The sequence below is a fragment of the Triticum aestivum genome, chromosome 6A (assembly GCF_018294505.1).
Source record: "Triticum aestivum cultivar Chinese Spring chromosome 6A, IWGSC CS RefSeq v2.1, whole genome shotgun sequence".
Taxonomy (NCBI): Eukaryota; Viridiplantae; Streptophyta; class Magnoliopsida; order Poales; family Poaceae; genus Triticum; species Triticum aestivum.
Window position 1 is genome coordinate 147,446,650 of NC_057809.1, and position 25,902 is coordinate 147,472,551.

Genomic DNA, 25,902 nt, shown 5'->3' on the forward strand with positions numbered 1-25,902 from the left:
AAACTTTTATTTTAGTTGCATCTACATAGGTAAATTGAGTATTCACCTTTTGTACATCTGCGAAGCCTTGATGATGTTCTCTTCGTAGCAACCGTGATCAGAATAGGTCTTTTGAGTCGTGATCACAATGCAAAGGGGCAATCGTGAGAGGTGCAACAACAGGGCGTCCTACTGCAAGGGAGGCTCTTCAATCGTGCTTGTGCAAAAAGGGCGGTTGGCGGAGATATGACAAAGGGATGATCATCGAAGATGTTGCAAAAGGGTGGTTGGCCGACTGTGCTTGTTGCAAAGGGGCGTTCGCTGAAGGCATTGCAATAGTGGGTGTGCTGCAAGTTGGGGGTGAGGGAGTCCTGGACTAAGAGGTCCTCGGGCGTCCGGCCTGTTATCTATGGGCCGGACTGATGGGCTGTGAAGATACGAAGACTGAAGACTACACCTGTGTCCGGATGGGACTCTCCTTGGCGTGGGAGGCAAGCTTGGCGACGGAATATGCAAATTCCCTCTTATGTAACCGACTCTATGTAATCCTAGACCCCCCCAGTGTCTATATAAACCGGAGGGTGTAGTCCGGAAAGGATATACTCAATACCTTAGTCATACAGGCTAGACTTCTAGGGTTTAGCCATTACGATCTCGTGGTAGATCAACTCTTGTAATACTCGCATTCATCAATATCAATCAAGCATGATGTAGGGTATTACCTCCATCAAGAGGGCCCGAACCTGCGTAAAACTTCGTGTCCCCTGTCTCCTGTTACCATCAACCTTAGACGCACAGTTCGGGACCCCCTACCTAAGATCCGCCGATTTTGACACCAACATTGGTTCTTTCATTGAGAGTTCCTCTGTGCTATCGCTGAAAGCTTCGATGGCCCCTTCAATCGTCAATAATGACGCTGTCTGCGGAGAAACTTCCCTCCTCGGGCAGATCTTCGTGTTCGGCGGCTTCGCGCTGGGGGCCAACTCGTTTGGCCATCTGGAGCAGATCGAAAGCTACGCCCCTGGCCATCAGGTCAGATTCGGGAGCTTGAACTGCGTCGCGGACATCCGTGGAGACTTGATCTTCGCCGGATTCGATTCCGCGGTGGCCGCTCCCGGTCACCCCGATGATCATGACCTAAATATGTCATCGAGCCGCATCCAGGAGATCGCTCCTGTAACTCCTCTGGCCCTAGAGCCGGAGCAGGCTGCGCCATCCGGAGACGGAAGGATTAACCCCACCTCGGAGACCACAAATTCCATGGTGTTGAAGCCGTACATGGACCTGGTCTCACACGAGGCCTATGCCACCGAAACGCCGGACTCGTCTCCGGCCGCAAGTTCCGAACCGCGTGAGCCCGCGGGCGCCGAGCTTGATCGTTTGTTGATCTTCAAATTCAGTGTCGCAGACAGATACGTCTCCAACGTATCTATAATTTTTTATTGCTCCATGCTATGTTATCTACTATTTTGGGCAATATTGGCCTTTATTATCCACTTTTATATTATTTTGGGGACTAACCTATTAACCGGAGGCCCATCCCAGAATTGCTGTTTTTTGCCTATTTTAGTGTTTCAAAGAAAAGGAATATCAAACGGAGTCAAAATGGAATGAAATCAACTGGAGAAGTTATTTTTGGAAGGAAAGATACCGGATGGACTTGGACCCCACGTCAGGAGCCAAGGGAGATGCTCACGAGGGTGGGGGGCGCCCCCCTAGGGCACGCCCCCCTGCCTCGTGGGGCCCCCGAAGCTCCACCGACATACTTCCTGCACCCATATATACTCACGTACCCTAAAACTTCCAAAAAAGACAATAGATCGGGAGTTCCGCCGCCAAAAGCCTCCGTAGCCACCGAAAACCAATCTAGACCCGTTCCGGCACCCTGCCGGAGGGGGCAATCCTTCTCCGGTGGCCATCTTCATCATCCCGGTGCTCTCCATGATGAGGAGGGAGTAGTTCTCCCTCGGGGCTGAGGGTATGTACCAGTAGCTATGTGTTTGATCTCTCTCACCCGTGTTCTTGATTTGGCACCATCTTGATGTATCGCGAGCTTTGCTATTACAGTTGGATCTTATGTTTCTCCTCCCCCTCTTCTCTCTTGTAATGAATTGAGTTTCTCCTTTGAAGTAATCTTATCGAATTGAGTCTTTAAAGATTTGAGAACACTTGATGTATGTCTTGTCATGCGTATCTGTGGTGACAATGGGATATCACGTGATTCACTTGATGTATGTTTTGGTGATCAACTTGCGGGTTCCGCCCATGAACCTATGCATAGGGGTTGGCACACGTTTTCGTCGTGATTCTCCGGTAGAAACTTTGGGGCACTCTTTGAGGTTCTATGTGTTGGTTGAATAGATGAATCTGAGATTGTGTGATGCATATCGTATAATCATACCCACGGATACTTGAGGTGACATTGGAGTATCTAGGTGACATTAGGGTTTTTGGTTGATTTGTGTCTTAAGGTGTTATTCTAGTACGAACTTTAGGGCTGTTTGTGACACTTATAGGAATAGCCCAACGGATTGATTGGAAAGAATAACTTTGAGGTGGTTTCGTACCCTACCATAATCTCTTCGTTCGTTCTCCGCTATTAGTGACTTTGGAGTGACTCTTTGTTGCATGTTGAGGGATAGTTATGTGATCCAATTATGTTAGTATTGTTGAGGGAACTTACACTAGTGAAAGTATGAACCCTAGGCCATATTTCCTATCATTGCAATACCGTTTACGCTCACTTTTATCATTAGTTACCTTGCTGTTTTTATAATTTCAGATTACAAATACTCATATCTATCATCCATATACCACTTGTATCACCATCTCTTCGCCGAACTAGTACACCTATACAATTTACCATTGTATTGGGTATGTTGGGGACACAAGAGACTCTTTGTTATTTGGTTGCAGGGTTGCTTGAGAGAGACCATCTTCATCCTACGCCTCCTACGGATTGATAAACCTTAGGTCATCCACTTGAGGAAAATTTGCTATTGTCCTACAAACCTCTACACTTGGAGGCCCAACAACGTCTACAAGAAGAAGGTTGTGTAGTAGACATCACAGACATCTTCCAGCACTCTCTCCTTTGGGCGATATGCTGAACTCATTAAAAAACCTGTCCTTGGCGGAGGACCCACAGCCAAACTATATCTGGCTCGAACTAGGGGCTGACGATGGAGAATTTTACGTCCCACCCGCCACCCACTTTATAGCCACGATCGAGGATTTGACCGACGAACTTGATTACGACTCTGAGGACATCAACGGTATGGATGACGATGCCGGAGAAGAGGAGGCCCAGAACCTGCCGTTCACCGGACGCTGGACGGCCACTTCCTCGTATGACGTATACATGGTGGATGCACCAAAGGAGCACAGCGGCGATGATAAGGAAGACCCAGTTGAGGATAAACCTTCCGAAATACAGTCAAAGCGCCGTCATTAGCGGCGCCGCTCTAAGTCACGCTGCAGTAAAGACAGCAACACCGGCACAGGAGAAGATGACACTCCGGAATGTGCCAAAGACAATGAAGACCCCATCGATAAAGCAAACGAACAAGATGAACGGGAAGATGAGCAGGTTAGCCCTGTTAAACAGGCCAAGCACGAAGACTCGGAGGACGATAATTACCTCCCGCTCTCCAAAGATGAGGTGAACCTTGGCACCGAAGATTTCATTGTGCCCGAGGAACCTCTTGAGCAGGAGCGCTTCAAGCACCAGCTAATAGCCACGACAAGGAGCCTGAAAAAGAAGCAGCAGCAGCTTCAAGATGATCAGGATATGCTCAATGATAAATGGACGGATGTCCTAGCAGCCGAAGAATACGGCCTCAAGTGCCCAACCAAAAGCTACCCAAAGCGCAAATTTCTATCTCAGTTCGACGAGGAGGCGCCGGAGTACATACCACCATCGCACAATACGGTCGATCGACCACCACGTGGTCAGGACAAAATGGCAAATCATGCTGAACACCAGCCCGCCCCGCCTCATCACTCAGCTAGAGGTAAATTAGCCCACGTCCATACATATGACCTTCGGCAGACACTGAACAATAAAGCAGGACACACCATATCAATCTATGGATCGCGAGGACGCGCCTCGACACGCGACAACGGCCACCTATTCGGACGTGACAAACCCAGTCATGGGCGGGCTGAATACCGCAGACGGACTCTATCAGAGCCGCGCCACGATATGGCCTGATACAGAGGCCCCGCACATCCTCATTGCTTCACTAATGAGGTCCTGGATCACGAATTCCCAGAAGGATTCAAGCCCGTGAACATAGAATCATATGATGGAACCACGGACCCCGCGGTATGGATCGAGGACTTTATTCTCCACATCCATATGGCCCGCAGAGATGACCTCCACGTCATAAAATACCTCCCTCTAAAACTCAAAGGGCCAGCTCGGCATTGGCTAAACAGTCTGCCTGAAAATTCCATTGGCAGCTGGGAGGACTTGGAAGAGGCTTTCCTCGATAACTTCCAAGGTACATATGTTCGACCTCCGGATGTTGATGACTTAAGCCATATAGTTCAACAGCCCGGAGAGTCCGCCAGGAAATTTTGGACAAGGTTCTTAACAAAAAAGAACCAAATTGTCGACTGTCCGGACGCCGAAGCTCTAGCAGCTTTTAAGCATAGCATCCACGACGAATGGCTCGCTTGCCACCTCGGGCAAGAAAATCCAAAATCCATGGCAGCCCTCACGACACTCATAACCCGCTTTTGTGCGGGTGGAGACAGTTGGTTGGCCCATAGCAAAAACAATGCAAGCGATGCCGGCACCCCTGAATTTAAAAGAAACAAAGGCAAGTCTCAACGCAATAGATACAAGCGCCAAAACAACAGTGACAACACTGATGATACGGCGGTCAACGCCGGATTCAGCGGCTCTAAGTCCGGTCAGCGGAAGAAGCCGTTCCAAAAGAACAATTCGGGCCCATCCAGCTTGGACCGCATACTTGATCGTCCATGCCAGATTCACGGCACCCCCGACAAGCCTCTTAATCATACAAATAGAGAGTAATGGGTTTTCAAACAGGCCGGCAAATTAAACGCCGAGAACAGGGAAAAGGGATCGCAAAGCAAGGACGATGACGAAGATCCACGACAACCGAACACAGGGGGACAGAAGAAGTTTCCCCCTCAAGTCAAAATGGTGAACATGATATATGCTACCCACATCCCCAAGAGGGAGCGCAAGTGTGTGCTCAGGGACGTCTACGCGATAGAGCCAGTCGCCCCAAAATTCAATCCATGGTCGTCATGCCCGATCACTTTTGATCGCCGGGATCACCCGACCAGTATCCGTCATGGAGGCTCAGCAGCACTAGTCTTAGACCCTATAATTGATGGGTTCCACCTGACTCGTGTCCTTATGGACGGCGGTAGCAGCCTCAATCTGCTTTATCAAGATACAGTGCGAAAAATGGGCATTAACCCATCAAGGATCAAGCCTACAAAGTCTACCTTTAAAGGAGTCATTCCAGGCGTAGAGGCCCGTTGTACGGGCTCAATCACATTAGAGGTTGTCTTCGGATCTCCGGACAACTTCCGAAGCAAGGAGTTAGTCTTCGATATCGTCCCATTCCGTAGCGGCTATCATGCACTGCTCAGACGAACTGTGTTTTCTCGATTCAACGCAGTGCCACACTATGCTTATCTCAAACTCAAGTTGCTCGGCCCACGCAGCGTCATAACAGTCAATGGAAATACAGAACGCTCTCTCTGTACAGAAGAGCACACAGCCGCCCTAACGGCAGAAGTACAAAGCGGCCTTCTCAAGCAGAACCTTCATTCGGCTGTCGAGCCCTCGGACACCCTTAAGAGGGTCCGAACTACTCTGCAACAGGAGGAGCTCGGCTCGTCAAGAGCTCGACTAGCAATCCGGCCTCCGTCTCAGTCCCGATCAAGCGATGGCCTGCGTGCCGCACATACATAACTACGCACTCAAAATTCCATGGGCAACGACGGAGGCATAGCTAGCTTGTGACCCACGGCACGACTCAACCGACATCGGATGCACATATACTTTCACTTTTGCTTGTTTTATTTCAGGTTTTAATCCCATAGACCCCATTGGGTGGTCTGGTTATCGGTCCTCTTGAAGGACAAACACACCAAGATGGCGAGGAGCGCAGACATACGAGGACTTTTTAGTGAAAATAGTTTGTAGCTGGAGTTGTAGGACCCCAGCTTTTTACCTTTACATCTTTTCTGTTTTCCTTCTCTCTTTGCTTTATTTTTTCAGTTTCCCTGTGGATAACCCCATCAGGTAGCACCCGTACACTTTGGTACGTTTTGATATTTGCCAGGGGCTTTATAGCACCCCACATTACAGCAACAAAAGTCCGAACACTTCTTGTAAGTATAGTTCGGCACCCCGAATTTAGCATTATATGCATTGGCTCCGAATCATGTCTTTGGTCAATAGTTGGGTTGCCTGGCTCCTGTCCTTGCTATCCTATGTTCCGCTACATCGGCTAGGGTAGTAAAGGGAGAACTACTGTGATTGTGCCCTGGTCTAAACCGGATGAGCACCTCAGTAGAGAAAGCCGAAAATCGACTGTCATGATGCGGTAAGAGCCGGTCAGCTGTTCGGAGGTCTCAAATCGTTGGAGGTTTTTCTGCATTTCGCGAAGGATTGCTACTTCCTGATCAGACGCTGTCAGCACTCTGGTTCGTATACCAGGGGCTGCGCCTATGTTTTATTATAAAACTCCTATGGCTAAGTGAGGGCGTTCAAGCCGTATAGTGTGGTTGCCTGGTTCGTTGCGCTAAACAACTCCTTCAAGGACCATATAATTGGATCAAGATTGTTTAGATACCATCCCGAACACCTCCGTACTACCTACGTGAGGGCAGAAGCCGACGACTGGCCAACACTCAGATTTCATACAACACGGCCGCACAGGAGGATACAATCAAAACATAATAAAAATTATATTACAAAGTGGATTTGTTTTCATCATACAAGACAAAATATGAGTGTATTCACTCGAAAATAACGTCCTGCCCGCACTGCGCGGCTACGATACGAGACCCCTCTAGGACATCCGCAAAGTAGCGCTCGGGCGTACGGTGCTCCTTGCCCTTCGACGGCCCCTTGGTCAGCTCGACGGCATCCATCTTCGCCCACCATATTTTGCAACGAGCAAAGGCCATCCGGGCACCTTCAATACAGACCGACCGCTTTACGACCTCAAGCCGCGGGCAGGCACTAACAAGCCGCTTCACAAGCCCGAAGTAGCTGCTGGGTACCGGCACGGCAGGCCATAGCCGGACTATCAGGTCCCTCATGGCCAGCTCGGCCGCCTTGTGCAGCTCGACCAACTGTTTCAGCTGGTCGCTGAAGGATGCCGGATGTTCTGCCCCAAGATATTGAGACTAGAACAGCTTCTCCGTCGAACTCCCTTCCTCGGCTCGATAGAATTCAGCAGTATCGGACACGCTGCGCGGCAAATTTGTAAACACCCCTATAGAGCACCAAATTCGGGTAAGTAAAAGGAGCGTCTCTTTCACAGACTTTCCTTGCATAATGAAAGCCTTACCCGCCGCAATCTTCTTAGCTTCCTGGAGTTCCTGAAGGGCGCTCTGGGCCTCGGCTCGAGCCTCTTGTGCGCTCTGGCAGGCCTTCGCAAGTTCAGACGCCTATGTCTTCGAATCACGCTCCAGGGACTCGTACTTCTTGACGGCATCCTGAAGATCTTGCTGAACCTCGCTGACTCGGGCCTCGTGCTTTTCGCGTACAGCGTGTTCCTTGGCCGCTTTGTCCTCGGCCTCAGCTAATGCCTTCTTGAGGGCCGCCACCTCAGTCGTGGCCCCTAGCATAGTCCATGACACTTTAATCAACACGAAGTATTCATCCTTCCTAACATATACGTACAGGTTACTGCATACCTTGGCTGTCCTCCAGCTGCTTCTTCACAAGGCTGAGCTCTTCCTCGGCCCGCTCCAGGCTCCGCTTCAGTTCGGAGACTTCCGCAGTATGAGCGTAGCAGCCAGCAGCGACACCTGCTTATTTTCATAGACATCATATATTAGACTCCTGCGAAAATTGTTTTGATCCTCTGTTCGCCTTTTCTTTCCGAACGCCGAACAGAGCATCAGGGGCTACTGTCTACGCTGTGATATTATTTCTACAATTATTATTACCTCAAAACCTGTTAAAAGGCTAGTGCAGGCTTCGTTCAGCCCGCTTTTGGCAGACTAAACCTTTTTGATCACCATACCCCATGAGGACACGGTGTTCATCTACAATAGAGGCACCTCGCAGTGCTTCCAGCAGATCATCCGGCGCCTCTGGCTGGACGGAGGTCACCAGCGAAACAGGCACACCCCCTCCTTTCAGGGAAGGCCGTTCGCCGGACTCCGCAGCCGCACAGGTCTCCAGATCGATATCCGGCTGGGGGGCGAATGGAACTCGGCCCCCACCATCAGTCCCCATGGGGGCTTCTTCCCCCATGTGTCCGGCGGCCGTGGAGTCATCCTTGGACGCCGCCCTGTCGATTTCCGGAGCCTCCTCTTGGTCGAGAAAGGCCCTTTGGGACACCACCTCGTCATCGCCTTTGGGCGAGGTAGAGTGAGCAGGTGGTGGCGACATGCTAGCCATCTCCTTTGAGCCCAGCGAGCCCTCTGTCGAGGATTGCGGAGAACTGTCACGGGCTGGACTGCAATAGCATAAATTAAACATATTAATATGGCAAAGGGGAAGGGCCATACATTTGGATGAGCATAATGTCTCTGGTACTTACGAAGCGGCCCGAGGCTTGGTCCAGGGCATTCGTTCCGGATTGCTATCGACATCCCACGCGGAGTTCTCTGCGAGGGAGCCCTTCCCCCTCTTGGGTGCCTTCACCTCTAGGTTCATGGAGGCCACCCTTTTCTTCCTTCCCCCCTCAGGGGGGGGAGTTGTTTTCTTCCTCCTCCTCCTCATCTTCGGCAACCAGAGGGTCAGTCTCGTCTTCGGACGACAGGTCCGAAGTATCCTTTCGACGAAGGCCACTCCTGGTCCCCTTGGTTGCCTTCTTAGTCTTCTTCTCTGGCACTTCATAAGGCGCCGGGAACAACATCTTCGTAGGAGTGGGGTCTCTTTGTCTTCGCGTAGCGGGGCTGGACAGTTAATCCGCCTCGCTATGTCGGTCCAGGCCTAAGAAAAGATTGGCAGGAGAGCTTAGACTTCTTTCTCACAATACGCTAGTAAAGATTATGCCTTGAGAGCGTGAAAGAGCTTACCGAATTGGCTTGGCGCTTTGAGCTAAGCCCACAATCCTCGGTTGTAGGTGGTGGCATCTCGCCGGCCTTGAAGAGCACTTTCCAGATATCCTTGTGTGTTGTGCCGAAGAGCCCTAGCAGCGTCTAGTGCTTGGCCGGATCGAATTCCCACAAATAGCAGGTCCGGCGTTGGCACGGGAGGATCCGGCGGATGAGCATGACCTGGATCACATTGACAAGCTTGATCTTGTTGGATATCATGTTCTGGACACACGTCTGGAGCCCTGCCAGCACGTCCGGAGTACCCCCAGGATAGGCCCTTCTCTTGCCAGGAGGTGAGCCACATCGGAGCTCCGGATCGGAATTCGGGGGCCGCCGTCCAGTTGGTGTCGCGCGGCTCGGTGATGTAGAACAACCCTGATTGCCACCCTTCACCGTTTCCACGGAAGAACCTTTGAGCCAGGTGACGTTGGGCATCCTACCCAACATAGCTCCTCCGCACTCTGCCTGTTGACCGCTCACCACCTTCCGTTTCACATTGAAAGTCTTCAGCCATAGGCCAAAATGAGGTGGGATGCGGAGAAAGGCCTCGCACACGACTATAAATCCCGAGATGTTGAGAATAAAGTTGGGGGCTAGATCATGGAAATCTAGCCCATAATAAAACATTAGTCCACGGACAAACGGGTGGAGAGGGAATCCCAGCCCACGGACAAAATGTGTGAGGAACACCACTCTCTCATGAGGCTCGGGGGTGGGGATGATCTGTCCCTCAGTCGGAAGTCGTAAAACGATCTTCTTGGCCAGGTATCCGGCCTCTCGGAGCTCCTCTATATTTTTCCTCTTAACGGAGGAGGCCATCCATTTACCGCCGGCTCCGGATCCGGACATGATTGGGTCTTTGTTTGAATGGGAGCGAATGAGGACTTGGGTGTTGGATCTCAAGAACGAAGAGGCGGGGAAGGAAGCGTGAGAGAAGAAAGGGGAATCTTATCTCCTTATAAGGGCGGTGAATATCGAACGCCCCCCCCCCCATTCGCCTTAAAATTCGCCTGCTCCCAAGGGTTGTGTAAACGACATGGTTGGGTCACCCACGCTCGTATTGATGAGAATCCCGTAACAAGGGGACACGATCTCTGCTTTGAAAAGATGTGTCAATGACAACCGCGTCTCGAAACATGGGGCGAAAAACGGTTTGAAATTATAACCGGACAGGCGTGACGTCGCATTGCTAAAGTTGTCAGCAGATTGGACTTATGTGTTATTATATTCTCTCTGCGGTTGTGTGCGGTGTGTGTTACAGGTCCGGACATGATCAATTCGTCTAGAGACTATTCGGGAGTTCGGAAGGAGGAACCCGCCTTGCAATGCCGAAGACAGCACTACGCGCCGGATACCTTGTCACTGAAGCCAGGTTCAGGGGCTACTGAGGGAGTCCTGGACTAAGGGGTCCTCGGGCGTCCGGCCTGTTATCTATGGGTCGGACTGATGGGCTGTGAAGATACGAAGACCGAAGACTACACCCGTGTCCGGATGGGACTCTCCTTGGCGTGGGAGGCAAGCTTGGTGACGGAATATGCAAATTCCCTCTTATGTAACCGACTCTATGTAACCCTATATCCCCCGGTGTCTATATAAACCGGAGGGTGTAGTCCGGAAAGGATACTCAATACCTTAGTCATACAGGCTAGACTTCTAGGGTTTAGCCATTACGATCTCGTGGTAGATCAACTCTTGTAATACTCGCATTCATCAATATCAATCAAGCAGGACGTAGGGTATTACCTCCATCAAGAGGGCCCGAACCTGGGTAAAACTTCGTGTCCCCTGTCTCCTGTTACCATCAATTTTAGACGCACAGTTCGGGACCCCCTACCCGAGATCTGCCTGTTTTGACACCGACAGGGGGGGTCACTAGATGTGCTGCAACATGAGTTGTGCCGCTTGGGCATGGGCGTCAATGCCAGCACAATAGACCGCGGTTGGTGCTGCAGGCAACAGATCATGCTGCAGATGAGCAATCGCACCGGGGCACCCAATGATGCGCACGATGTTGCACATGTGCGTTGTCGGTGCTGCAAGGGTGTCAGTGCCACTTCGTCGGTGTTGCGCGCGTGCGTGAGGGGGGTGAGTGAGATACAAGGGCATGCGAGGGAGACATGGACGACGGTGTGCGCGGGGAAATGAGGAACCATGAGGCACGTGGGGAAGACTATGGGTGGTGAGGCGAGGGGGAGATGCGTTGGCATGATCGAACATTCACAAAATGCTTGATCGGATCATCGGCGCCCCGGTTGATCTTGAGCACGAACCAGCCGACTGGCGGTTTTCTTTTAAAACATAGTACAGAAACATATGCTTATAAATACGTACATACACTCAACCTTATGAATATGCACACTCTCTTTCCTGTAAGCACCTTGGAGAGATCTGGCATCGCGCATCAACTCTGAATAACTTGTTTAACTTGCACTCTTGCTTACAGTACATTGCAATAGTTGGCAATCTCATCAACGAATACTGTATCATCCGAGGACCTGTTCTTTTGTCCCCTGGATTTCATACACTTCCAGCAATGTTCACTCATGCCTCAACTATCCACCCTATTTTTCAGGTAATCACTCCTCCGCCCAGGCGTTGTCGGTTCCTCCATGCGCGGCAGGGGGATCCCGGATGAGCCACTCCCGGGCGGAGACGAGGTCAGGGAGCACCACCGCGCCGGACCGCCGCCACCTCTCGGCATCAGCGGTCCCGAACCTGTCCAGCAGCAGCGCGTGCATCCCGACGGCCCGGGCCGGCGCGTAGTCCTTGCTCATGCTGTCGCCGATGTGCAGCGCCTCCTCCGGCGCCACGCCCCCGGCCGCCTCCAGCGCCATCTCGTAGATCCGCCGGTCGGGCTTCTCGACGCCGGCGACGCCCGAGAACACCCCGAAGTCCCACTCGGACCCCTGCGCACATCAATCAGAAACAGAACTGAGCAATGTATAGCTTCCGGCAGCGCGAGCGAGACGGCGGTCGAGGGCGGCTGCCTGCCGAGTGCCGACCTGGTTCAGCCCCAGCGCGGGCAGGACGACGTCCCTGTAGCGGCAGTCCGCGTTGGTGACGACCCCGGCCATGATCCCCTCGCCGCGCAGCCACCGGAGGAAGGGCCGCGCGTCGGGGAACACCGAGTACGGGGCGGGGGAGCCGAAGGCGGCGTAGATTTGCCCGAAGATCCGCTCAAATGTGGCATCATCGTACTCGTGTCCTGCCTGCAGCATACATACCAACAACCAAGAGAAAAAGGCCGAGAGAGCATCAGAATAGAGTAGTTGCACATTCTACACGCACGAGATTTGCTCACGCTTCGGAGTTTCTTGGAGAAACGAACAGGGCACGGCAGAGCACCGACCTTCACCTTACCCTGAGGAAGGAGTCCCTGACGCACGTCCTCCACCAGCGATGGTCGGGCATCCTGGAGGCGTGGCCGAAGCAGGGGTGCTTGGCCGTCATGTCGGCGTAGGCGGCCTTGAAGGCCTGGTGCATGCGCGCGTAGCCGGGGCACGGCAGCCCGGCGGACCTGGCCGCCGTGCAGTAGTAGTCGCCGAGCTGCCCTCTGTAGGCGATCAGCGTCCCCGTCACGTCCACGGTCACCAGCCGCAGCCTCGACAGCAGCGACATGGCAGCCGGCGACGCACGGAGGCATAGAAGAAGAGGATCGGATGGTTCTTGGGTTGACTTATAACAACACCAAATGCCTTGCTCTGCGGGGCAAAACGAGAGCGAGGAAGACGCTACCACCTCTGTGGAAGCAAGCATGAATCCATGGCTCTCCGGATTGATGGAGTTAACCCACTCCCGGGAGGAAAGATCACGGCCAACTCTTTGGATCAATCCAAGCAGCAGGGATTTAAAAGGGAGCGGCTCGAGCCTCCTTGCTTCACAAGAAAACTCATTTACTAGGACCCAAGTTTTCTGCCTCCTCCCAAGAGTTTTCTTCAAGGGAGGGTGAAGACGCCACGGCGAGGCGCAGGGAATCCAAACAACATTCTCTTTTTTTTAACTGAATCCAACATTTGTAGAGTAAGCTACCGATTCAAAGGATGAATCACACAAAAAGTACCACCTCAGAGTCTGATGCCAAGAATGGAAAATAAACAAGTGTAATTACAAAATGAAACAGGTCTTCTTAATAAGAACTTGAATTGAAATCGATATCCTCCAAATAAACAGTGTTATGCCTCACAGTAGAACTATTACAAGAGCGTACGCTACTGCCTAGAAAAACATCAAGTACAGCTACAAACACAGCACGCAGATCTACCTTGACAGTGAAGCTCACGATCAAAGGGACAGATACATGGTGAAGGATTGCGGTTGATGAAGACTGTTAACATGCATTGCATGCCCGTATTATACTTTGACATAAAATTTTACAGTGCCGCTATTCTTTCACGTATTTGGCATCTTTGGCAACTTCATCGTCTTCTTCTTCAAAGTCGTCAAAGTCGTCACTGTCGTATTGTAGAAGGCTGAAGTCCCTAGACTGCGCCTCCTTCAGCCTTTCCTGGATTCTTTCCTTGATGGCAGTTCCCTGGGAAGTAGTTTAGATTTAGGCATATATGGGCATGGACCTCCTATTGGAGGAGAGCAGCAGTAAACTATTAACAGGCGAAGGTAACTAACCATTGAATGGCAACCTTCCTCGAATTTCTCTAGAAAACCAACAACCCAGCGATCTGCGTTTTCAACCCACTCTTCCTGGAGTTTTGCCACTGTACTCCACTGCAAATATCAACATGCTTCTCTCAGAATGTATGAACAGGTAAACTTGAGAAGGCTAAGTTCATCGATCCAAATTATCAGATGAAGAGATGAACATGGAAACCGGAAGTAGGAGAAGGGGTAGTGAAGTGTTTTCATTTTGCAGTGCTATACTGGATATATACAGAGTACAACTAATGTACGGAGTGTCAGATATGATAAAAATAATACTTACGCATCAGATATCGAAGTCTTGACCACCACAAGATTAGTTGAACTAGATAAATGCAAAGATTTGTGTATAATACATATAAAACTTAAGTAACAGCCATGTACCACTGTCAATTTATCATCATTGTAACCTTTAGAATACACATGGTGTGAGACATGGCTGAAGCTAATGTTTTTAGCTTTGCATGCAAAGCTATGGACTTGCCCAATCACAGCTGTGCAATCTTCTACGCATTAAAGCATAATTTCATAGAAGTGCTATCTAGTCCAAAACACATCAAAGAAAAGGATGATATGTGTTAGGAATCCTCCGCTAAACAACTGAAGTCAACCAAAAATCCAAAACTACTTTGATGAACTTCAAAACGTTAATCTAGCCAAGAGTTTCGGACATGCGGGTCAACTATACCCAATCAAATGTCATAAGGCTAACACACAACAAGTAGGTTAATTAGTGACAAAATAGTAAAGAAACATGGGGCACTCATCCCTGCACCAGACAACCAATGGATACAGAGCGAAGCTAACATTGCCTAGTTACAGTTAATCAATCATAAAAATTAGTTATACTTCAACATAAATTAAGATGAAGCTGAATACAAGTACCTTCTCCCCTACTTTTTCTTGGTGCTGCTTCACTTTGTCACGGAGGGTTTTCAATCCCATATTAACTCTTAGTCGTTTTTCCTGATAATAAGATATATAAGGGCTCAGCTAGCCAGCATAATGCAGTGGTACTGTAGTACAATCCAACAACAGGACTTTGTATAAGTAAAGTTTTGCTAAAGCATCAGGTTGATATTGCATACCTTGACATAGCTGACACCAAGATCATTTCTGCTGTACCCCCTGGCCAGATTGCGCATAACATACTCATTATAATCTTTAACAATCCTCATTATAATGTCTGAGGTTGATATTCCTTCTGTGCGCTTGGTCTCCTTAAATTTACCAAGCTTTTTTACCTGATAAAACAAGATGATGTTAGTCACAGAAATCCAAAGTAAAAATTGGTGTCTGTTAACACAATTTATTTGAGATTATATTTGAATAGCTCAATTTGAAACATAAGACTCACAAATTCATAGACATCATTACTAGCTCCACTAGCATCATGATACCTGTGTAGATTCAAATACGGAAGATAGAATATAGATGAGTTAAGAGATTTAAAAGTTTAGATCATTCAGTGTGTAGAATATCAAGCCATCAGAAACACAGAAACATTTTCTGTGGTCCTCACAAAAAAAGAATGAAAATAAGAAATATTTACTGCATCACAGAAATAACAAGGTCTTTCGAACTGAATGCTTACGGCAGAGAATCATGTGCAACAAAATCGATGTTATGCTTGTTCAAGAACTCTTCTGTTACTACCCACGGAGCGTCAGGAATGACTTCATCAACCCACCTTGGAATATAAAATAGTAAATCATATTAGCATGCTATTTTTTTGAAGAAATGTACAATGATCATGGATTATATTGGATGAAGTAAAGAATGATACACGATTACTTGCAATGGCGAAGTGATTCATATCTCTCGTCCTCTGTCATGACAGTTCTTCCTTTGTATTGATGTGTCAACTCATCATTGCAGCACCCGACAAGAAGATATGCATTAGGGAACCTACAGTTCAACAGACAGTTCAGTGTCAGGACATTTTCTCGCATTTAACAGCCCCAGTAAGTTAATTTGTGTAGAATGCTCAGGATAACCATTAAGAATGTAAAACCAGTCCGCAGTTAATGCATTTAATCTATGGCACCAATAGTAGAACGGAACCTTAGGCATACTACTAGATAAAAAAAAACTGTCCAGCAAGATTACTAGTATGACATTTGCAGATTAAACCACAGCTTCATACTTAAGAAACAGAGCATGCCTGCAAGTGCAAGATTCCTTATAGAAGGTGTCACAGAAAATCAGGTATTTCCCCATAAGCTAACACAAAACGATAGTTTACCCTCTGTGTGCATGCCATGAGTATACTAACATCACATCATGTACAAACTGAAATTTTGAGGAAAAAGATGCTGCATATATGTGAGTTTTTTTTTTGTTGTTGGCGGAATTGTAGAAAAAAGGGTGACCGTTGGCACACATGACTTCCCATTAGTGTTTTCAAATGCAGAATTCTCAATAGTTATACATAAAATGTCCACTAATGGAAAATGGATGTTGTGATGGGCGAAATGAAGAGGGTAAAAAAGAGAATACAAAATGAACAGAGGGCGCATCAAAAATTATATACTGATTTGAGCAGACTTATTTCACTAGGAAAGGTAGGACTGGCATCTAACAGGACACAAGAAACCAAACTCCATTTCATTGCCGACTTAAAAGAAGTGGAAGATGCCAACCACCATAAAGGGAAAGTTGTCTGAGAGGAACAATATCAGAGCCCAAACCCTACAGACAACTACACCAGTCCATGTCAATGGAGAATGATTATTGTGGAGCAGGATTATTGTACATGATGCGAAAAATAAAAGGGAAAAAAAAGAGGTGGGCAAATAAAGCCAAATCACACTGCATTATTCGGGGGGGATCTACCAAATAGGAGCCCTCCCGCTGAATGATCCATTACATGGCAAGCAATACGAGAGTCTCGAGTCACATCACGTTAGGTAAAACATACCAATACAGCTAAATCTTGTCCCCAACATGATGGAAGCATAAATGGAGCCCCATTTTCCACCAAACCGTAAATCTATTGCCCAAATAAACAGGGGCACAGACAAACCAAGTCCTCATCAACCAACTTAGTATCCACAATAAGCGCATGCCTTCGAAACCTAATCACAAGAATGATCCACTAAATCAGACGTTGGACATAACAACAAGTTGAGGCCGTTCCTGAACTGGTAATCGCGAAGAGTTTCAAATAGGAACGGACTGCAATCAAACAACTTCCTCGCGCAATCCCCGCGCTAGAGCCAACCGGTGATCCTAATTAGGCGCGATCCGCGCCGCAGCCAACCATGATAAACGGTGTCAGACCCCAATTCCTGCCAGAAACGCAAGGGGGCAGATCGAACCGAAATAGCCCAAGGGGGGAGAGGGATTTCTCACGATTTCTTGGCCTGCTCGAGCGAGCGCGCGTGGCCGAAGTGGAAGAGGTCGTAGATGCCGTCGGCGTAGACCCGGATCGGCCTGTCCGTGATCCCCTCGCCGGCGCCGCCGCCGCCGCCATTGCTCGTGGACCTGTCCGCGACCTCGACGTCCCCCTCGGCCTCCTTCCAGTCCTCCTCCTCCTCCTGGGAGGACTGCGGCGCCTGCCTCGCCGCCTCGGCCTTCGCGTCGGCCATGCGAAGAGGGAGTCGAGAAGGTTCGGGTAGGGGGGAAGCGAGCGACGGGAAGGGAAAGAGGACGGGGGCGTGGTGGAAAGGTCGAAGCCTCCAGGCCGGGGAGACGGTACACATGCGGAGGGGGTGCTCGCATGACGTGACGTAGTTTTCGGGCTCGCCCCGTCTCACTGTCAAGTGGGTCCGGGTGTTTGACGGTGACTGGTTGGACCACCTCAGGTTCTTCGACGAGGGAAATGGCGACACGTGGCACGTTGATGAGACAACGACGGGTGAATTTGCTGCCTATCAGAAATATACTTTGTTGTACTATAATAGATTAAAGATTAAAGACAATTATATTGGGACAGAGTGAGTATATAATAATAATGCCTCTATAATAATACATTGTATTATTTCATTTTCGTGTTGAAAAATCATTTTGAAATGAAATAATCAAAATGGTACTCCTTACTCTTTTTTATTACAAAAAAATAAAAAAAATTCATGCAAAGAAAAAAGATGTATTGCACATGATATTCCTAAGTGTATCTCAGATGGTTGGTTATTCCTGAGTGTTTCTCATGTGGTTAGATTCTTTATGGTGGAATCAGTGCAAATTTTCCTCGTTAAGTGGGTTTAATGTTGTTGACAATGCAATTTATGGATGAATTGTGTGCTTGAGCTAAGTAGACATATTCAATGGTGGCACAAGACGGTTAGGCTCCTCTTTGTAAGGAAAAGATCGAAGACAGAATTTCCGGCGCTTTTATTTCTTTAGTTGTAGGAAACACATACTTTTAACAGGTGTCCGAGTTGGAAGGTATGGATGAAATTAAACACGTACACAAAACATATATTGCACCCACAATTTCTTCCCACCAGTTTCGAGGAGAGAATCCATTTACGTCTGATTTATGAAAATACACATCTGATAGTATTGTAGCCAGCACTGCTCCCCTTAGGGAGCAATACTTCTAGCACACCTACAGTTACCACGCACTAAAGCGGTAGTGTTGCCCCCCTCCCCCCCCCCCTTGTGTGGAGCGACACTATCGCTCCAAGTGTCGGACCTACTATGGCTTAGGGGCTTTTCTGCGGTTTCCTAACGGGATGGTGTAGTAACGCTCGCAGAAGTAGTACTACCATTCAGTGCAAATTCTGCACATAACGGTTGGATTTGGGAGTTATATAAGGAGGAGCTTCTTCCTCCTTTCACCAACCTCTTGCTCCTCTCTCACCTTCATTTGTTGCCTAAAACAAAATCTTGCCCGATCTCCCTCCGTGGCCACTCAAGTTTGTTGATCTTCTAGGATTTGAGGAAGCTAATTGATGACTCACAAGTGTAGCGGAGTAACAGGGAGGGAATTCACATGCATGGAAGTAGATAGTGAATTTTGTTCAGATGAAATTCATTATGCAATAGTCATATCATAGAGAAACAACCAACTATCTCAAAATCATCAATCATATGTAGTCATGTATTCCGTATGTAGTTGTACGTGCTTGCGATAAGAACTTGCACAACATATTTTATGCTACCCTCTAGTTTCAACGGGATCCCAATGAAAATTAAGGGTAATTAAGATGCTCCTTTTAATACAGAATCGGATCAAAGCATTAACAACTAATGAATACATGTAATCTTCAAGGTAAAGCCATCCCTGTTGACATCCCAATTATTCTCACCTTGGGGTCTTGATGTCTGCTTGGACTACGTCGGTATTTCCCCAAGATGAAGGGATGATGCAACACAACAACAGTAGGTATTTCTATCGGTGATGAGACCAAGGTTATCGAACCAGTAGGAGAACCACACGACACTACGTGAACGGCACCTGCACACAAATAACAAATACTCGCAACCCGACTGAAAGGATCGAGATGGACCTAGAGGGGGGTGAATAGGTACAATTAGAAATTTTAATTATTACTTAGCAATTTTAGGCAATAATGCGGAATATGAAAGTGAGCCTAACAATTCCAAGTGTGATGCTAAGAGCTAAGTAAGATAAACAAGTAACACAAGTACGTGAGTAAGCAAGCACAATATGATATAAGTGAGTGCTAAGAGACAGGTAACCACAAGTAGAGAGTTAGGGTTAGGAGTAACCGCAACTCCGGGAGACAAGGATGTATGTCGATGTTCACTTCCTTGGAGGGAAGCTACGTCACCATTAGAGAGGTGGATGTTACCACGAAGGCACACCAACGCCACGAAGGCTCACCATATTCTCCCTTTGAGACAACACCACATAGGCGTTTCTCAACCACTAGTGGTAGACCTTGGGGTGGTCTCAAAACCCTCACAGTCTTTTCCGGGGGTAATCACAATGGTCGATTCCTCTCCGAAAGACTCCTACCGCCTATCAGTCTCCAACCTCCAAGAGTAACAAGAACGATGGGAAAAAACTCAAGACTTGCTCAAATCACAAATTCCTTTGGTGCAAAGAAGTGGAAGGAGTGGATCTATCACTTGATCGGACAACTTCTCTCAAATGCTCTCAAATCCCTTGGAGATCTAAGATTTGGTGTGTAGGAGTTAGAGAGAGAGTGAAATGCGTTGTAGGGTTTGTTCAAAGTGAATGGTCAACCCTCTCCCGTGGGGAAGAAGGGCTATATATAGTGTGAGCACAAATGTGGTCGTTGTAGTGTAAGTGAATGGGCAGGCCGGACATCCAGGCTAGGGGTCGGACATCCGGCCTAGCAAGGCATTCGAAGAACAAGGCAGAAGCAAAGAAGAAAACAGAGGGGTCGAACATCCGGGGGCCAAGCCCGGACATCCGGCATATCAGGAAACCCCGGACATCCGGCACATGGCCGGACATCCGACAAGTTTACCAAATTAAAACGGCCTCTGGATAGCACAGGCCGGACATCCGGCAGGGAAGCCCAGAAATCCGGGGTGCAAGGAAAGTCCGGACATCCGGCATAGAGGGCCGGACATCCGGCAAATAGCACCAGCACAGATGCTTTCTGGATAGCTAGGTCCGGATATCCGGCCTACTGGCCGGATATCCAGCGTGAGGCCCGGACATCCGGCAGGCCAGAGACAGAAACATCCCAGAGAATATAAAGATGGAACAAAAGCATATTTGGAATGGAGGGTTGTGGCAAGAGCAAGCCTTAAACTAACCCTATCGATCCCCTCTTAATAGTGTGGGATCCTATACTCAAGAAAACAAATATGTAATCAATTTTGATACTTCATCCTTGAGTAAAATCACTTCGTATGCTCTTGATCCACACATTGATGAACCGGGAACTAATACCTGAGATTTACTTGACAAACATATTTAGTCCCCCACATGTAGATTGTCATCAACATCAAAACATGATGTAAGGGCATGATTGCACTTTCAATCTCCCCCTTTTTGTTTGTTGATGACAATCATACATGTAGTGTCATAGATGCAATAAATAAATTTATCATTGACAATCATGAGAGAAAAAAATACAAAATATGTTTATGTTTCTATTTGCTTTTAGCTCCCCCTCATTGTGTGCATGAGATGAATATGTTAGGGTGTATAGCACAAACTCTCATGGTGACATATGTAGATCAAAGACATATAAATGTGAGAGACATGCACATATGAAACCACCATAACACATAGACTAGAACATTTCATAGCCACAAGGATAATAACATAGTCTCAAACGAAAGTATTATAAGTAGCAACAACAAGTTTGAATAATAGCTAACACAAATAGCCAAACACATAGCATGACCATATACTAAGATACTACTTCTCCCCCTTTGACAGCAACATGCAAAAAGGGGTGAAGAACGAGAGGAACACCAATGAAATCACTCCTGGCGGATGTCATCATCATCATCAAAGAACTCGGGGTACTCGACACGAGATGGGAACCCGAAGGTTGATACGTCTCCAACGTATCTATAATTTTTGGTGTATTCATGCCATGTTTATAATATTTTTACATGATTTTGGTATGATTTGGTTAGAACTAACCCGGACTGACGCTGTTTTTAGCAGAACTACTATGGTGTTATTTTTGTGTAGAAATAAAAGTTCTCAGAATGCGCTGAAAATCAACGGAGATTTTTTCTGGAAAATATAAAAAATACTGGAACGAAGAGTTACTAGAGGGGAATCCCGTGGGCCCCATGAGGGTGGAGGGCGCGCCCACCCCCTAGGGCGCGCCCCTGTGCCTCGTGGACTTCTCGTGGGGCTCCCTGACTTGTTCTCGACACCAACCTCTCCTATAAATCCCCAAACCTCCAGAAAATAACCTAGATCGAGAGTTTCGCCGCCGCAAGCCTCTGTAGCCACCAAAAATCAATCGAGACCCTATTCCGGCACCCTGTCGGAGGGGGGATCCACCACCGGTGGCCATATTCATCATCCCGGCGCTCTCCATAACGAGGAGGGAGTAATTCACCCTCGGGGCTGAGGGTATGTACCAGTAGCTATGTGTTTGATCTCTCTCTCGTGTTCTTGATATGGCACGATCTTGATGTATCGCGAGCTTTGCTATTATAGTTGGATCTTATGATGTTTCTCCCCCTCTATCTCCTTGTGATGAATTGAGTTTTCCCTTTGAAGTTATCTTATGGGATTGAGTCTTTAAGGATTTGAGAACACTTGATGTATGTCTTGCGTGTGCTTATTTGTGGTGATAATGGGATATTCACGTGATCCACTTGATGTATGTTTTGGTGATCAACTTGTGAGTTCTGTGACCTTGTGAACTTATGCATAGGGGTTGGCACACGTTTATGTCTTGGCTCTCCGGTAGAAACTTTGGGGCACTCTTTGAAGTTCTTTGTGTTGGTTGAATAGATGAATCTGAGATTGTGTGATGCATATCGTATAATCATACCCACGGATACTGGAGGTGACATTGGAGTATCTAGGTGACATTACGGTCTTGGTTGATTTGTGTCTTAAGGTGTTATTTTACTACAAACTCTAGGGCTGTTTGTGACACTTATAGGAATAGCCCAACAGATTGATCAGAAAGAATAACTTTGAGGTGGTTTTGTACCCTACAATAATCTATTTGTTTGTTCTCCGCTATTAGTGACTTTGGAGTGACTCTTTGTTGCATGTTGAGGGATTGTTATATGATCCAATTATGTTATTATTGTTGAGAGAACTTGCACTAGTGAAAGTATGAACCCTAGGCCTTGTTTCAATGCATTTCAATACCATTTTCGCTCACTTTTATCATTAGTTACCTTGCTGTTTTTACATTTTCAAATTACAAAAACCTATATCTACCATCCATATTGCACTTGTATCACCATCTCTTCTCCGAACTAGTGCAACTATACAATTCACCATTGTATTGGGTGTGTTGGGGACACAAGAAACTCTTTATTATTTGGTTGCAGACTTGCAAGGTTGTTTGAAAGAGACCATCTTCAACCTATGCCTCCCATAGATTGATAAACCTTAGGTCATCCACTTGAGGGAAATTTGCTACTGTCCTACAAACCTCTGCACTTGTAGGCCCAACAACGTCTACAAGAAGAAGGTTGTGTAGTAGACATCAAGCTCTTTTCTGGCGCCGTTGCCGGGGAGGCGAGTGCTTGAAGGTATATCTTTAGATATTGCAATTGAATCTTTTTGTTTCTTGTTTTATCACTAGTTTAGTCTATAAAAGAAAACTACAAAAAAATGGAATTGAGGTTGCCTCATATGCTTCATCTTTTTAATATCTTTCGTGAAAATGATGGAAAGGAAAATTGTGCTCGAGTGTTAGAAGAAGAATGCATTAAAATGTCTGGCACTAAATATTTGAATGATGAGCATGATTGCAATGTTGTTAGTATGAATTCTTTGAATATCCATGATGCTAATGATATGCAAAGCCACAAGCTTGGGGGTGCTATGTTTGATGAAGATGATATTTTTTGTCCCCCAAGTTTTGATGAGCAAATTTATTATGATGAAAGCATCCCTCCTATCTATGATGATTATTGTGATGACACGTATGCTATAAAGAATAATGATAACCATGAAACTTGTCATCATGATTTTAATTTTCAATTGGATTATGCCTCACATGATAGTTATTTTGTTGAGTTTGCTCCCACTATTTCGAATGAGAAGAATTTTACTTATGTGGAAGTAGTAAAACTTCTATGCCTATGCATCATGAAAATAATGCTTTATGTGATGGTTATATTGTTGAATTCATTCATGATGCTACTGAAAATTATTATGAGGGAGGAATATATGCTTGTAGGAGTTGCAATAATATCAAGTTTCCTCTCTACACGTTGAAAATCAGGAAGTTTTGCTTGCTTTACCTCCCTATGCAAATTGATTCTTGTCCCCATAAGTTATTTGCTCACAAAATCCCTATGCATAGGAAGTGGGTTAGACTTAAATGTGCTTGTCATATGCTTCATGATGCTCCCGTTATGTTTCAATTCCTATCTTTATGTGAGCATCATTGAAATCATCATGCCTAGCTTGAAGGCATTAAAGAGAAGCGCTTGTTGGGAGACAACCCAATATTTATACCTACTATTTTTGCATGTTCACATGATTATGCTACTGTATTAATCATGTTTTATAGCCTTTGTTTGAATAAAGTGTCAAGTAAGACCTTTGGGAGGTCTTACGGTGATAGTTGATTTGATCTTGCTGAAAAACAGAAACTTTTGCGCTCAGGTAAACAATTCTAATTTCAATTAGAACCGTGATAAAATACTAATTCTTTTTGCAGAAGATTAATAAACAAATTTCCTAGGAATCCCTAATTTCTCAGGATTTTTGGTGTTACAGAAGTATTCGAGAGTTACAGATTACTACAGACTGTTCTGTTTTTTGACAGATCCTGTTTTCGATGCATAGTTTGCTTGTTTTCCAGTTTCTATGGCTTATATTACTTAATATAAATTGTAGAAATGATATGGTACAGTAGGCATCATGTGAGAAAAATTATGAATCTTGTCTTGACAGTACCTAAGTGGTGATTGCTTTCTTATACTAACAGAGTTTACGAGTTTTCTGTTAAGTTTTGTGTTGTGAAGTTTTCAAGTTTTGGGTAATGATTCGATGGACTATGGAATAAGGAGTGGCAAGAGCCTAAGCTTGGGGATTCCCAAGGCACCCCAAGGTAATATTCAAGGACAACCAAGAGCCTAAGCTTGGGGGTGCCCCGGATGGCACCCCCTCTTTCGTCTTCGTTCATCGGTAACCTTGCTTGGAGCTATATTTTTATTCACCACATGATATGTGTTTTGCTTGGAGCGTCATTTTATTTTATTAAGATTTTCTTGCTGTAATTTAGAGTAATGTTTTGCATCTTTTATTTCAATAAAAAGGTCAATTATAGCCTTTACCATGCTTATTTTTCAAGTCCATATGTTGTTGTTTTAAAAACAGAAAGTTTGTTGTTATGTTTTGAATATTTGTGAATAGTCAGAACATGATAAAATCTTGAAATTTTTGCACAATGAGTAACAACAAATTATCTAAAGTGTGGTAATTTTTCAGAATTTTTGGAGTTAGGGAAGTAAGATTCCTCTTGCATTCTTTATGGACTCTTCTGTTTAGACAGATTGGTGTTATGTTTGCATTGTTTTGCATGTGTTTGCTTGTTTAATGATTCTATTTGAGTATAAGAGTATTAAATATGCGGAGGCATTTAGTAGGAAATATCAAATTATAATTTTAGTGTTTTTCTATAGTATAGAATGATAATGTTCAGCATGGATTTATACTAACTTATCTCATGAGTTCTTGTTGAGTATTGTGTGGATGAAGTTTTTAAGAACTAGGGAAACCGTGATATGAGAGGAATTAAGGAGACACAAAATCTCAAGCTTGGGGATGCCCAAGGCATCCCTAGTTAATATTCCAAGAAGTCTCAAGCATCTAAGCTTGGGGATGCCCCGGTTGGCATCCCACCTTTCTTCTTCAACAATGATCGATCAGTTTGGTTGAACCTAAGTTTTTGCTTCTTCACATGATATGTGATATCCTTGCAATATCATTTTATTTTGTTTTGCTTGTTGTTTGAATAAGGTACTTAAGATCTGAAATTTTATTTACGAGAAGGAGTCTTCACATAGTTACATAATTATCCAACTACTCATTGATCTTCACTTATATCTTTTGGAGTAGTTTGTCATTTGCTCTAGTGCTTCACTTATATCTTTTTAGAGCACGGTGGTAGTTTTATTTTGAAGAAATTATTGAACTCTCATGCTTCACTTATATCATTTTGAGAGTCTCTAAACAACATGGTAGTTTGCTTTAGTTATGAATTTAGTCCTAATATGATGGGAATCCAAGAGTGATATAATAAAAACTTTCATATAAAGTGATGTCGGTGTCAAAACCGGCGGATCTCGGGTAGGGGGTCCCAAACTGTGCGTCTAAGGCGGATGGTAACAGGAGGCAGGGGACACGATGTTTTACCCAGGTTCGGGCCCTCTTGATGGAGG

General features: G+C 46.4%; 2 protein-coding genes across 3 annotated transcripts; both read right to left on the reverse strand.

Moving 5' to 3' along the window:
* Positions 1-11,446: 11,446 nt before the first annotated feature.
* On the reverse strand, positions 11,447-13,220 carry LOC123132555 (haloacid dehalogenase-like hydrolase domain-containing protein 3). Of its 2 annotated transcripts, none has more exons than XM_044552385.1 (3): positions 12,602-13,220; positions 12,255-12,461; positions 11,447-12,158 (listed from the first exon to the last, which is right to left on the reverse strand). In XM_044552385.1, exons 1-3 carry the CDS (start codon positions 12,893-12,895, stop codon positions 11,829-11,831), a joined length of 831 nt encoding a protein of 276 aa, XP_044408320.1. In that variant the 5' UTR covers positions 12,896-13,220; the 3' UTR covers positions 11,447-11,828. The 2 variants fall into 2 exon arrangements, with proteins under 2 accessions (XP_044408320.1, XP_044408321.1); XM_044552386.1 differs by having other exon boundaries at positions 12,613-12,870.
* Positions 13,221-13,356: 136 nt separating this feature from the next.
* On the reverse strand, positions 13,357-17,600 carry LOC123132553 (choline-phosphate cytidylyltransferase 2). Its single transcript, XM_044552384.1, has 8 exons — positions 17,260-17,600; positions 15,700-15,813; positions 15,500-15,595; positions 15,263-15,305; positions 14,994-15,149; positions 14,791-14,871; positions 13,876-13,974; positions 13,357-13,783 (listed from the first exon to the last, which is right to left on the reverse strand). Exons 1-8 carry the CDS (start codon positions 17,493-17,495, stop codon positions 13,634-13,636), a joined length of 975 nt encoding a protein of 324 aa, XP_044408319.1. The 5' UTR covers positions 17,496-17,600; the 3' UTR covers positions 13,357-13,633.
* Positions 17,601-25,902: the final 8,302 nt, after the last annotated feature.

What these genes read in the sequence shown, in the direction of transcription:
- LOC123132555 (XM_044552385.1), bottom strand. Translation starts at nt 12,895, where the DNA reads ATGCCTCCGTGCGTCGCCGGCTGCCATGTCGCTGCTGTCGAGGCTGCG. An exon ending in TTCCTCAGGGTAAGGTGAAG is followed by an intron (nt 12,462 to 12,601) that starts GTCGGTGCTCTG and finishes TGTATGCTGCAG; the next exon opens with GCAGGACACGAGTACGATGA. An exon ending in CCGCGCTGGGGCTGAACCAG is followed by an intron (nt 12,159 to 12,254) that starts GTCGGCACTCGG and finishes TGATGTGCGCAG; the next exon opens with GGGTCCGAGTGGGACTTCGG.
- LOC123132553 (XM_044552384.1), bottom strand. Translation starts at nt 17,495, where the DNA reads ATGGCCGACGCGAAGGCCGAGGCGGCGAGGCAGGCGCCGCAGTCCTCC. An exon ending in AAGAAAAAGTAGGGGAGAAG is followed by an intron (nt 13,975 to 14,790) that starts GTACTTGTATTC and finishes TGATATTTGCAG; the next exon opens with TGGAGTACAGTGGCAAAACT. An exon ending in AGGAAGGTTGCCATTCAATG is followed by an intron (nt 13,784 to 13,875) that starts GTTAGTTACCTT and finishes ACTACTTCCCAG; the next exon opens with GGAACTGCCATCAAGGAAAG.